Source organism: Leptinotarsa decemlineata, unplaced genomic scaffold (genome assembly GCF_025532065.1).
Source record: "Leptinotarsa decemlineata unplaced genomic scaffold, Ldec_3_MD MMD2_tig00002974_RagTag_RagTag, whole genome shotgun sequence".
Taxonomy (NCBI): domain Eukaryota; kingdom Metazoa; phylum Arthropoda; class Insecta; order Coleoptera; family Chrysomelidae; genus Leptinotarsa; species Leptinotarsa decemlineata.
In genome coordinates this window covers 14,108,104-14,122,957 of record NW_027412578.1, presented here as the reverse complement: position 1 = coordinate 14,122,957, position 14,854 = coordinate 14,108,104, and the positions used below count along the sequence as shown (strand labels likewise).

General features: G+C 35.6%; 1 protein-coding gene and 1 non-coding gene across 7 annotated transcripts in view; one reads left to right on the top strand and one right to left on the bottom strand.

The window, feature by feature from the left end:
- Positions 1-14,854, top strand: part of Csgalnact (Chondroitin sulfate N-acetylgalactosaminyltransferase) — a 337,563-nt gene that overhangs the window by 270,964 nt on the left and 51,745 nt on the right. For 5 of the 6 annotated variants that reach the window (XM_074177577.1, XM_074177576.1, XM_074177575.1 and 2 more), the window contains one exon: positions 8,021-8,224. In XM_074177577.1, coding sequence (XP_074033678.1) covers positions 8,021-8,224 — 204 coding nt within the window. Of the gene's footprint in view, positions 1-8,007; positions 8,225-14,854 lie in introns of all 6 variants that reach the window. The other variant, XM_074177580.1, reaches the window with a different exon arrangement.
- TRNAG-UCC (transfer RNA glycine (anticodon UCC)) lies at positions 7,407-7,478 on the bottom strand. Its single transcript has one exon. It is a non-coding gene; the product is annotated as a tRNA-Gly (tRNA).

Here is a 14,854-nt window from a genome sequence, read left to right as displayed (position 1 = left end):
GCCTTATCTATTTTACAATACAGCGTAACTCACGGTCGATGGTAGGTTAGACGTTTCTGGAAAACGCAAATCATGATTTTTCTGAAAATTTCACCTCTCACATTTCCTTACCTGTTTTATCGATCTAAAATATTTTCAGCATTGCGGCGTCGCCACTTCCATCAAAAAGTCCTAGCAACTTTATTTTTTTAAATGGAACACCCCGTATATTAATACATTTTTGAAATTGCTCTGGTATTTTAATACTTTTTTTGTTGATAATGTCCTATAGCTATCTCTATCTGTTTTCGAGATAAAAAATAAATTGTGCTAAATATGGTCCAAAACATAGCCTTAATTGAAATTAAGTACATCAGTACTCTCAATTCATGAAAAGTTGATATTTTGATGATAGTTTGGACAAACTCAAAATATTCAAATAACACCAAGAAATCGACTCCATATCATACAGGGCGTGCTAAAATTACTATTATTTCTATTGTGCATAAAAGTAGTCAAAAATTCATTTTTTCAAATGAAACCCCCTGTATATCACTCGGTAAATTGAAAGATGGTGAAAACTGCTTCAAGATGATATATCATGTCCCTATACCTAAATCGTCAAGTTTTCTCAATAAAGTCGCTTCTTCCAGAAACATTATTTTTTTTTAGAATTTGGATTTAGGTAGCAGTGGAATTATCAAGCTTATAGCAGTTCGGTTACTTTTATAAGTAATTTACAAAGAGTTATCGACGGTGTTTCGAATCATCTTCCAAAATGAATGCAAATATCGATTATTCAAACGAAGTTCTTATGGAATTATTCATTATACACATGAACAAAGTGATCAAATCATTGTCAGAACGTGTGAAAAATTCAACCAAATCTATCCTGAATTAACACCAATGAACGAGAGGAAGTTTGTAAGGTTACAAAATACTTTCCTTGACTATGGCTCAAAGTTTCCAGGGAACAACTGTACCAAAAATCAGTCATTTCTAGGTAAAAAGTAAGATTTTGTGGGCTGAAACATGTGAAAGTACAGACAATAACAGAATAGGATGATTCAAAATACCAAAATTGTAAACAAAATATCACATTTTCACAATAAATGCTGAAAATGTTGTCCATTACATTCTAAACACTTCAAAATTTTTTTTGTACGCGACTTGTGGTTGCTTTTTGTGGTTGCAATTTCCTGGGGATCCAGATCTTCAATACTCCGCACTATTCGCCGTCGCAATTCTTATTTGGTAGGCACTGTATACCCTTTCTTTCAAAACCCCCCATAAAAAAAAGTCAAGTGGCTTGAGATCGGGTGATCTCGGTGGCCAATCCCACGGCCCTAAACGCCTAAACCAACGATCGTCGAGGAGTTCGTCAAGTTTCCTGGAAACTTCCTGGGTGGAATGAGCTGGCGCTCCGTCCAGTTGAAACCACGAATTCCTATATTCCTCCAAAGGCAAATTTTCAAGAAAATCAGTTACAGTCGTCCGTAATATTCGGAGATATCTCTCTGCATTCAGTGTGTTTTTATAAATGAAAAAGCTAATTTTATTGTTCTTCAGAATACAGAAAACATTCAGTTCAAATTTTTCTTGAAAACCCATTTCTTTTGTAACATGAGGATTATGATCAGCCCAAAAATGTTTATTCCTTCTAATGAAAATACCATCCTTCGTTAATTTTGATTCGTCGCTCCAAATTATTTTTGACAAAAATTCCCGATCTTTCTATCTATGAATCAAAAGGGATTCACAAAAATGCATTCTACGTTCGAAGTCTTCTGCTTTTAGAGCTTGAACTTTGGTAAATTTATACGGATGCATTCCGGTATTGCAAAAATAAATTTGGATAGGCAATATTGTGAAATTGATTTTTATATAGCTGAAAATTGTTTTATATAAACATATATTGTAAAATAATAGATAAGGCAAAATTGTGAAATTAATTCAGGTTGGTATACCTGTATGGGTGGTACGCCTGGATGGTTTACCTGTATGGGATACCTATATAACATAAATAGGGTTAGCTCGCATCAGTTTCAAGTTTTAATCTTCCTCTTTGAAGATGATCACTTGGTGATCGAAACACGTGTCGAGGTGTTAAAAATAACGATTTGGTGTTGGAAAAAACTCCAATAATATTCATTACTACACCAAAGGTTCCAAACAGTGCATTATAAGTCTGGAATCTATATTTATGAATACGAAACTCACACAACTCATTCATCTCTGTTTCTCTGGTGAGTCTCAGGAAGCTAACATTCGGTATATAGGTGCTTCTTAGGTCTTAGATGGGCACTAATTGAGGATTTTCAAATATTCCAACTGGGGCTCCCCCCGTGGGGGCGTAAAAGGCACGTTTACATACAGTATGTAAAAGCCAAATGAAATAAATTCACTATTATTTCGGTTACTGTACATATGTAAAAAAAATCCGAAACACGACAAATATAAATTATAATTTGACATTCTTCAACGTAAAAATGCCACCCCCAACTTCAACCCCCTTCGAATGACAGGTACAACCCCCAATTTTTCAAATGGGAAGTATAGATTTGTGATATATCGTTTGAAAGGTCTCTTCATTCTCTATTCAAAATGTAATCGCTTTCAAGTTTATTGCAAAAATTAAGACAAAATAAATTAACAACACCATCAAGATCCTACCTGCAGATAAAGGAAACGCTATTGTGGTAATGGATACCGTTGTCTACGAACAGATGATCGAAGAGGTTTTTCAGAAGCACGATACACAAAGATCGTACGGGACCCTACTGCATCAATCGAAAGGAAGTTGTGCGAGATTTTGAAAAAACACCAAGTCTATTTTTTGGACAACACATCGCTAACACCGCACCACAGTAAGCCTCCTCACTTGTATGGACTACCCAAAATCCACAAGAAAAGCGTTCCGCTTAGACCGATCATCAGCCCCAGAGATTCGGCTACTCAAAACTTGTCTAGATTTTTACTTCCCTTAATACAACCATTATAAGGAAAAACATCGTCTTTTGTGAATAATTCAAGCATTTTGTCGAACTACTAGGGTCAATTGAGGTCACACAGGAAGATCAACTAATTAGTTTCGACGTGGAAAGCCTTTACACCAACGTTCCGGTCGAAGAAGCAAACCAAATCATACAGAGAAAGCTATCCGAAGACGGGAACCTGAAAGAGAGAACGAATCTTCCTATAGAGGTAATCATGGGATTACTAGGATGCTGTGTACGAAACTGTTATTTCCAACTGAAGGACGAATTCTTTACACAAGATGAGGGACTGCCAATGGGATCGCCACTTTCACCAGTCATAGCCAACATATATATGGAGTGGTTTGAAACTCTGGCCATTGAAGAAGCCCACAAGAAACCTCGAGTCTGGTTGAGATATGTTGACGACACCTTCATAATATGGAACTATGGGAATACTGAACTAGACGCCTTCCTGAAACACATCAACAGCATGAGACCTTCCATCAATTTCACAATGGAGAAGGAAATCCACAACGAATTGCCATTCTTAGACGTTTTGGTGAAGAGGACCGACACTAAGTGGGAAACATCTGTATACCGAAGACCCACTCATACGGGACAGTATCTGAACCACGAATCCAACCACCATCAATCGACTAAAAGAGGAATCATCAAGACTCTATGAGACCGTGCTTTTGGGCTTTGTAATACGAAGGACGGTCTCGAGAAGGAACTAGGCATCATCAAAAATGATCTTCAACGGAATGGCTACTCCAAAGAGATGGTAGAAAAGACTTTGGCTAGAAGACAGCAGGAGCCTCGCAAAAAAGAGAAGCCGTCACAACCAGTGCTTGCACTTCCCTACATCAGAGGATTATCGGAGAGGATAAGAAGAATTGGTTCCAAGTACAACATCAGAACCGGTAACATCAGAACCGGCTTCAGCTCCGGTAACACTATCCGTAGCAACCTCACGAAAACCAGGCAACCAAACGCGGACTGCGATTCCAAGAATTGCATTTACCGGATACCCTGTGAGTGCGGAAAATCCTATATTGGTGAAACTAAGAGGTCATTGAATGTTAGCATTGCCGAGCACAAGAAACACACACAGCGAGGGGAAACCAGCAAATCAGGAATAGCAGACCATGTTTGGACCCATCAACACAACATCGAGTGGTCCCAAGCTGAGATCTTGCACAGAGATGAACATTGGTTTAGGAGAAAATTCAAGGAAGCCGCATACATGTTGTGCAACAACGTATTTAGCCAAGCCAGTGTAGAAATACGCAACATATGGAAACACATCATCAAGCGAAAAATGGCCAACTCCCGCCAAAACGGTCATCTCCCACGGAACCAGTGAAGCGGAAAATGGAAAGCGGGGATAAGTGAAACTACTCGAACGACCCATAAATAGTCATCTCTCGGAGGAATCAGTCCAGTCATCACCCGAAGACGATTGTAGATACTAACAATCGAAACGTCGTGAACTAACGTGACTTGGAATCTCTCCACTTTTTATTTTTATTTCCTTTTTTCATTTCTTTATTTTTATTTATGGAATTGTTTCAGTTTCACTTGTATTTAATTTCACTATTATTTCATTTCAGGTTTATTTTGGTTATTATAATTGTTATTTTCAGCTATTCATTTTCAATTCTTCTTTTTTAGTTGTTTCAGGGATTTCAAATCATTTTATATACTAGACAATGAAAGTCCGAACTAGTTAAATTCATCATGAAACATTGTCACATTGTCAATCAGCTTAAAAATAAATTAAAATAATGTGGTTACCGAAATTCGACAAAATACACTCAAAAACCAAAATATAATGCAAAACGTAATGAAATGTAGAATACGAAAAAAGAACTATGGATGTTAACGAAGTAGATGTTCAAAATGTTCACCGCGAACGTCTTGGCAACATCCTCATCTCAAATAAAACTATCTTCCAACATTATTCATCATGTTAGGCGTGACCGACTTAATCGCAAGCATTATTCATTCTTTAAAGTCATTCAAATCTGAGGGTTCAGTTTTGTACACATTGCTCTTCACATATCCCCATAAAAATAAATCTATTGATGAAAGATCAGGTGATCGCGCTGGCCGTTCAATCCATCCTCGCTTCCCTATCCACCGACTGGAAAATGTTGTATCGAGGTATTGCCGGACATTAACTTGGTAATGTGGTGGTGCTACATCCTGCTGAAACCATATCGTATTCACTGGAACTTGAGGGTTTCCTGGATCAAGATATAAATTTGTTAAACTTGGAAGGACATCATTTTGAAGTAGTACCAAATATTTGTTGCTATTCAAGTTGCCCTCAATGAAAAAGGGACCATTGATATAGTTTTCTACAATCCCCACCCAAACATTAATCGTTTGAGGGTATTGCGTGTGTTCTTCTTTCATCCAGTGAGGATTTTCCGTTGACCAGTAGAGGCAACTTGGCCGACTAGCATGACCGTTAAGAGACAAACTACACTCATCAGAAAACATAAAAGTCTTCTAATTGGATGATATTGTTATTCAATATGTCTATCATTTGCTCACAAAAATAAGTTCTACTATCAAAAGCATCTTCCATGAGCTCCTGAGTACGTATCATTTTATAGGGATGCATTTTCTTTTCTTTTAATATGTTTACTATAAAAGTATGGTTAACATTGAATGTTGTGGATGCCTGTCAACTCGATGTATGTGGGTTTTCCTCAAACTCAACCATCACATCTAATTTGAGTTTAGTACTCATTGCAATGGCAGCTGCTTTCTTTATCTGCTCCACATAATCAACCTCGCGAAACTGCTTCTCTATTTTGCTTTTTGTTCCTTGAGATATGGCCGGTATATTAGTAAATTTCCCATGAAATAGGCGAGCAACTTCCTGTTATGTTCGGGTTTTATCTCCGTAACCAATTATTTCTAAAACTGTTATCTTATGCATTTCCGTTGATCTAACCATTCGTCAGACTTGAAGTTAACGAACTTTAAACTCAAATTAAAATACTGACAACTATTGTTGTAAGATACAGAACAAGTTGACAAGGCGTTTTAAACTAATGTTGCCACGGAAATTGATTAGAGTTTTACAACATTGGTATAATTTTTGCTTACTTTCTTATGATCAATACCTCAACATGAAATGAGTTTTGACCATATTGCAATAAGTTTTGAGTGTATTTTATGGAATTTCGGTAACCACGTGATTTTAATTTACTTTATCTTGATTGTTGCAATAAATTCGAAACATTTTGAATAGAAAATAAAGAGACCTTTCAAACGGTATATCACAAGCTTATACTTTCTATTTAAAAAATTGGTGGTTGAAGGTAGGGATAACGTTTTTAAATTTAACTTTTTTCGGGATTTGCATTAAATATGTACAGTAACCGAAATAATGAATTTATTCCATTTGGCTTCTACACATTGTATGACGTTTACTTTTCATCAATGATTCTCCGTACCGCTATATTTTCAGAGGCTGAAATTTTGAGATTCGTTTTATGTTGTAGATGTGAAATAAGATGATATTCTTGAATATTCCACATGAAAACGGAATTGGTCATGTGATTCTATTCTGCTCATATTTTCTCAGTGAAATGTTTTTTTTTGTGTCATCAGCATCGACTACATTGGTCGTTAGCCTCGTGTCCTGGGTAGGCCATGTTTTTAACTCGCCGAGCCACCTAGGGTGTATCATGGCAATTGGCTGTCCGTCGGCCATGTAACGTTGCAGAAATTAGTGAAATGTTATCATTAATATTATTATTATATAGTGAAAATATGAAATATTATTTTGAGCAGTTGGGCTCCCAGAACGAGCCCTAATATTGTCCGGGTTTCTCAAAAATATAGTTCTGAGCGTAGGGCATATGCAAATTTTGGAGTAACCGTGACGAAATGTATGATAATATACTGAATAATACCTGTTTTTCACCTTTCTAGTTGTTTCCTAATAATTATTTCAATTTTATCACCGATTTATGTTAATATACACGATAAAACACCAGAAATTATGAATATTGTAGTAGTATACGTCTCTCAATAGAAAAATTCAACTTTTCATCAATCTCTGACAAAAATTTCGCAATCATGCATGCATAACCTCAAACCCAAAAGTATTCTCATTTGTGAATAGAGAAATGTAAAATCCACATGTACGAATCTACAATCATTTCAACAGGGCCCTCCCTCATCTCCTAAAATACGTGGAATAGCAAGAACAAAGTATATGTGGTGAAGGAGGGTTTTTTTCCGACTTCTAAATAATAGAAACTGAAAAATTGATCAACGTACCTAATGCCTAGTGCAAAAGATGGATAAAAAGTTGATCCCATATTTTATAAGAATGATTTCATCAATCCGGTATACTTTCCACATTAAAAATTAAGTCAAATCGATGAACAAAATATTATTTTAGTGTGGTTGAAAAAAAAAAATTGCGATGGCCGGGAATCGAACCCGGATCAACTGCTTGGAAGGCAACTATGCTGACCATTACACCACCATCGCACTATATTGAAAGCTATGAATTGAACAAACATAATAACTTAATGACTATAGAAGAATACGTTCGAATTATCTTATCATGACATTGACCTAGTCTCTAACCCTTTTGATATTTTTTCTGACTCTCCAATTTCCTTTCTGTCTGAGAGAAAATAAATCAAAAACCCTTCAACTGTACCGAAATTCACAGCTCAAGCTTTTCAATTCTAGCTTTTGGGGGCTGGGTAATACATGGCTCCTTAATTGGATCATTACGACTTCTAGCTAGACTAACTCGACAGTAGGATAATGTTCCCCTAGACTTTCGAAGGCTCATTTTTCTTTCGCAATAAGGCAATTTTCAACTAATCATTTTCAAGGAAGGTGCATAGCAAGAGAAGGAGGAATTTTTCCACCACACTCACCAGATTGGAATTCATTGGGTTTCATCTGCGGAGCTACAGTTCATCAGGTGCTACAAGCTGAAGGAAGACATTTTGAATAATTATTATATGATATAACATAAAGTCTACATTCTTATTCATTCACTCAGTATTTTGTTGCAGGATCCACCCTATTCAGCGGTTCCCAGCAGGATATCAACAGCGTCCAGTTCCAGCAGCAGCAGCAGCAGCAACATCAGCAGCAAGACCGAGGCTACTCCCTGCAACAACTACTTCAGCAACGTGAAGAAGAAACGCGAGTAGAAGTTGAGAGACTCACCGCGGAGATTCGGGCATTGAAGCTTCAACTGTTACAGTACACAAATGGTAAGTTAGTCGCATTTTGTAGAGAAAAAAATGGACGTGGAATATTCTCAGATTCAGTTCGGCAAACTATTTGAGGTGTTTATGATGATACTAAAGCAGCTTCTGATGTTATACTCGGACCTAATTCTTCTTATCCTTTCCGACAATCCTCTGAAGTAGGAAAGGGCAAGCACTGGTTGTGACGGCTCCTCTTCCTTTAGAGGCTGTTGCTGTCTTCTAGCCAAAATCTGTTCCAACATCACTTTGGAGTAACCACCTCGTTGAAAATCCTTTCTGATGATGCCTAGTTCCTTCGCCATTTCCTTTCGTATTACAGAATCTTGATGATTCCTGTTTTGGTAGATTCATGGTGACTAGATTCGTGGTTCAGATACTGCTCCGTTTTTTGGTATACAGATGTTTCCCACTTAGTGTCGGTCTTGGTTCTAGCTAGTGTATTCCGATCACCTCGAGACGGCAGTAATAATTGCATATATAAAGGCTAGGGGCGCAACCGCGAGTTAGTCTGCGTAGGAAAGGCAAAGGAAGCGAAATTGTCTATTGTGAAATAAAGTAACACCCGTCAATAAAAGAATTTTGATTTGACTTGGTTTTATGTGTGATTTGTTAGTATGGAAAAGAAGCGAAAAATCGACAATGAATGCAGAACGTTCCAAGAAAAATGTAACTTTCAGTATTTTGTGATTGAGTCCAGTAATAAGGCACTTTGTTTAATTTGTAATGAAACTATAGCTGTTCTCAAAGACTATAACATTAAACGACACTATGAATCGAAATATCTTCAAAGTTACCCCAAGTATACAGGAAGTTTGCGGAAAGAAAAATTTGAAGCTTTGAAACGCGGACTCAAATCGCAGCAATCTTTATTTACCAAAGCGAATACTGAACAAGAGTATGTAACTCGCGGCAGCTTTCGTGTGGCTCTTGAAATCGGAAAACGTGGCAAACCATTCACCGATGGAGAAAAGATGAAAGAATGCTTGATTTCAGTAGCCGAAGAAATATGCCCCGAAAAGGTGAATTTATTTAAAAGTATCAGTTTGGCAGCAAACACCGTGGCACGGAGGGTGCAAGACATCGCAGAAAATATATCATCTCAAGTGTCTGACAAAAATGGACATCATGAGTGGTTTTCTCTAGCATTGGATGAGTCAACGGATGTGTCAGATACTGCTCAGGTGTTGATTTTTATTCGCGGAGTAGATAAAAGCTATGAAGTGTATGAAGAACTTCTTGATATTGATAGTATTCAGGCACGACAACTGGAGCAGATATTTTTAAGTGAGTTGAAAATGCCATTAATAAAAAGAACTTTCGATGGAGACATTTGAAATCTATAACAACTGATGGAGGCAAAAATGGTATGGTAAAAATAAAGGAGTGGTTGCACTTGTGTCAAAGGCTGTAGAAAATGATGGTGGTTCAAAACCATTAGTCTTACATTGTATCATTCATCAACAGTCCTTGTGCGGAAAATGTTTGGATATGTCTGAAGTTCTAAAACCAGTCATATCAGTTGTTAACTTCATCAGATACACTGGGCTGAATCACCGACAATTTCGCGAGTTTATTCAACAGATTGGAGAAAATGATTTACCATATCATACTGCCGTACGCTGGCTTAGTTGCGGAAAAGTCTTCAAGCGCATTTTTGAACATCGAGCAGAGATAGATTTTTTTTTAAATGAGAAGCAGGGCCCTTTTGGCGATCTAGAAAATAGTGAATGGATGTGGAAGTTAGCCTTCTATGTCGATTTGACAAATCATATGAACGAACTGAATTTGAGATTGCAAGGAGAAAATCAGCTTCTCCCTGATTTATACACCAATATCAAATTCTTCAGGCAGAAAATAATACTATTTCAATCGCAAATACGTAAAAAATGTTCCACACATTTTGAAACAAGTGGAATATTCAGCAACACTACAGAGACTGAATTTCCCGTCAATTTTGCAATCGAAACTTTGAGTGCTTTGAAGATACATTTTGATACTCGTTTTTCAGATTTTGATGTCATTGCCAATGAAATTAAGCTTTTTCAAAATCCTTTTGATTCTGACATCGAAACCCTGGCTCCGGAAATCCAAGTGGAAATTATTGATTTACGGTGCAGTGATATGTTTAAGAACAAATACCAAAATTCATCTTTGTTGGAATTTTATAAGAGTCTTCCACTGAAACAATTCGATAATTTGCATAAATTTGCTCGTGGGTTGTTTTCTGCTTTTGGTACTACTTACTTGTGTGAGAAAACGTTTTCCAAGATGAAGTACACAAAGAATGTTTACAGATCTCAATTAACCGATGAGCATCTTAAATTTCTTTTGATAATTGGTACAAGTAAAATTGATCCACAACTACAAAGTATTGTCGATGGAAAATCACAATTACATAAATCTCATTTGTGTTTTTGTTTAACTGTGATTCATTTCAATTATTTCTTAGTTATTAATATGCTTAAACTCAGATACTTGAGTTAAGTTTTCTTTGTCATCATTTCTGTCGTTAAGTTTTACCTTGCAAGTAAATAAAACCGAGTAATTATCATTCTGTGTTTTCTTCTTCAACTTATCACAGCAATAGTAACAACAATTAGGTAATCATTGGCTGTCGCGGGCCAGATTGATGACAGTAGATCATTGGCTGTCGCGGGCCGGATTAATGGCACTGGCGGGCCGGATTTGGCCCGCGGGCCGTAGTTTGGAGACCCCTGCCGTACAGGGTACGGCAGGGGTCTCCAGGGCAGGGGGTAGATGTACATAGATCGAGATGCAACTCCAGGATTATACATACAGGTCTAAATGGCTACCTGTGAAGACAGCAGAGTAGATGGATGTAGAGTTAGTTCTCTAGCTATGAAAAAGAACTTTCCTGAAATACTTGACCGGCGGTCCTCAATAGTTTGGGCACCATGGTTTGGCCTAAAATGTTACTCACTGAATGACGTAGTCGTTTTCGTTGGAGAACTAGATTCATCTGTCCGAGTTTTAACATTCGAATAATATAGATTCACCCAGTTCAGACCTACACCCTCAATTATTTCCACCACCCTTGCCTTCCTTGGTCTGTCCATGTCCTGTGAACCTCACTGAGTCCCACTTTCCTCCCAATCATGTAAACACTAAGAGATATCTTCGGCCTGTTTTAATTAAAGGCGGCGAGAAGCAGAAAACAAAAGAATTAACGGGAAAGAAAACCGGCCGATAGAGTCATTAAGCGATGTTTTAAATTGCTCTGGTCACTTAATTCCCAGCGAAAAACCGGGCAATTCTCGCTCGCCGTTTGTTTCCTAACCCGCCGTGTTGTTTTTGCTAGGGCGGTAATGGCCGAAGAGGCAGTTTTGTCGGAAGATTCGAGCACGAGTGGGAATTCAGGGTGATGCTTCTTGGGATATAATCGAGTTCTCGTACAATGTTTCATTTGAGTGCGAGATCCTGCATTTCTGATGAATGATTCATTCAGTAGGGTAGGTTTCTATTTGTATCAGGTCGATTCAAAAGTTTCGTTCGTTGTGCCCGAAGACGATTGTGGATACTAACAATCAAAATGCTGTGAAGTAACTTGGTTTGGAATATTTTTACACGCCTTATATTAGGTTCACCTGTATGTATGTATGTATGTTTGTTTGTTTGCTTGTAACTTCCAAGCTCGGGATTTGTATTGACAAAATTATCGACATTATTATTGCTTGATCAATCCGCGGGCAGATGGCGCTGTACGTAATCACTTTGATATTTCTTGATCTATTCGCGGGCAGAAGAAAATCAAAATAAAAAATGGATTTTCAGAATGGGGAATGTTCCTCCTGACAAAAATCAAGTAGTTTCCATATAAGAGCACAACGCATTTAAAACTCATCATTTCAACCTTTTTCTTTAATGCTCAAAAAAGAGCATTGAAATAATACATTCAACATTCAAAGGGATTCGTTTCTATTTCACCATTTGGCAACATCGGTTATAGCTAATAAAGGACAATGAATCTGTTACCTGTATGAGACAAACAAAGATGACATATTTCAGAGGCGTGCTGCTCTGCTTACTTATGTTCAGAGTTCCGAGACATTCTGTGACATATGACATTTTGTGCACCTAACTTATCTTCCTCTATATAAATAAATAACAAAACAACTGTTGTTTATGTGGCTTGTGGAGGTGGTATTGAACTATAATTTATATTTTGCCTTAGTTGTTGATTTATAAAGATAATTTCTTTTTTTGAAATAGAATATCTAGGTACGTATAAATTATTTCAACTTGATATATGCGCTGTTGCCAATATGTGAATTAGAAAGAAATCCCTTTGAAAAGTAAAACCCAACATTTCAAACATCAATTTGAAAACTTTTCGAAGTGAATTTGAAAAACTCATGAATCAAACTCAACTTTATTTTGTTCAAACTTGCATTTGCTATAATAACCCAAATTGAGGAACATTTCTCATTATAAATCTTAGCGAAATTTTGTACTACATATGAAACATTCAGATATTTAAATATTTTCAATTACCCGTGATTTAGTACAGAAAAAAGTTTTGAACGAAACGGAAGATATATTTTAAAATCTTATTCGATTATTTGAAAACAAACCAGAGTATGGATTTCAACAATGAAAACGTTAATAACGTTATCGTGAATTCTACACCTGAAAAATTCAGTTAGTTGAATATTTCGAAAAATCGAAAAATTAGACATTCTTGACATACATATCAAATCAAAATATTGATTTGAAAAATAAAATTATTCACTGAAAAAATATTCCAAGTCCATTGATATTTTGAAACAAACTTCAAATCAAAACATCAAGACTGAATTGTTTTTTGAAATTATTACTGCAAATTTTCTCTTTGCTTCGAAACACATTTTACAACTGTCCGCCCTCTGTTGGAGACTAACTGTAGTAACTGCATCTCAGTATTACTATAGAATTTAAGACCTCAAAATTTATTATGTTGTTTGAGAGGAATTTTACATTCGTGCTTAGTTTGTTAAATATTTATAATACTAATAACTAGAACTTTAAATCGCACTAAAGAAAGAAAAATAAATATAGTTCCAAAAAACCAAAAAAAAACGCTTTTATAGCATGTGAAATTAAAAATTAAAAAAATATAGTTTTAAAAAACTAAAAAACACACTTTCAAAGAACCTCGAACTGAAAAGTAAAAAATATTTTTTTAAATAAGCTTAAAACAATAACGAACGAAAAAAAAAATTTTTAACTATTCAATTTGATGTTATTCAAAAGTGTATTCTTTAGTTTTTCAAAACTATATTTTTGTTTCACTCTTTAGTTTCATATGCTATAAAAGCATGTTTCTTGATTTTTTAAACTATATTTATTTAATATATTTTTTACCTTTTTGCTCATTTTAATTTTTAATTTGTTTTCTACTGTGTGATCATTTTCATTTTCGGTATCTTCATTATTTTATTCGTTTAATAGTATTTTAATTTCACTTTTTATTGTTTGATATTATTGATGTTTCAGCTATTCATACTGATTTTATTTGTTCTTTCATATATTTCGACTGACAGTACAATCATATTAGACTAAGTCCGAAATAATAAAATTGAAAGCATAATTATCACACACATTCTCATTTCATATAATAATTTTGGCGCAAGAACTGACGCGAAGAGAATAACGAGAAGAGATTAAAAGAAATGTCATATCAGAATTCAACATTGACCTAAATGATGGAATTGGCCAATACTTGATGAAAATCCATAGCAAACGTATTCAAAAAACACTTTGATGTGAGATTTTCACTACACAGTGTTTTGCCGGGCGTGCCTTAACTCAAAATTGACCCTTTTCGGGTCTTTTCAATAATACAGTTCATTCAGCTGATGCCTTGGCTTATTTTTTTGTTACATTATAGACAGGATGAAGTCATATTCTGATATGTGACTCAGTGATTTTGTTACGTTTACTATTTGTCTCATTAGGTATTCATTACCAACTTATTTTTATCGCCTTTTGTGAATATTGTGGGGGTAATCCTTGGTTGAAAAAATACGTAGATTTTAGCTAAAATTAAATTCAATGTATAATGGAGATAATCACACACAAAAACCTATGAATATCCAATCACTGTCATAAATGAATATAGAAAAGGTTATTTTTGATTTGCTTACGTCAGTCATGGTTGACGAATTTTGTTAGATATCGTATTTGAATTGCTTTAATTGTTTTTTAATACATATAATCTGATATTCATATTGAGTTTGTTATATGGAGTGTCTCATAGAATCAACTCTAAATCAGAATGCTGTCTGTCGCACGTGGGACTTACTGCAAAAAATCAGCCTAGTTCAACTTCAAACTGAACGTTTCAGATGATTTCTGTCATTAACCAAAACTGTACTAACCACCAATAAAGTTAGCGTTTTCAGTACATGATTGAAACCAAATCCTAAATTGTAGGTTAACCTATTGATTTCTAATGTATAACAACCACTTTCATTATTATTTTGCACTGTTTCGAAAATTTTTATCTCATTGGAAGAAGCATGGATTGAACGAAAAAAGAAAGACGAGATCACTAAGAAATGAAAATAATATGAAAGCATACAGATCGAGTAGAGATACATACGTTTGAGATAATGAATATTTCAAAATGAAATT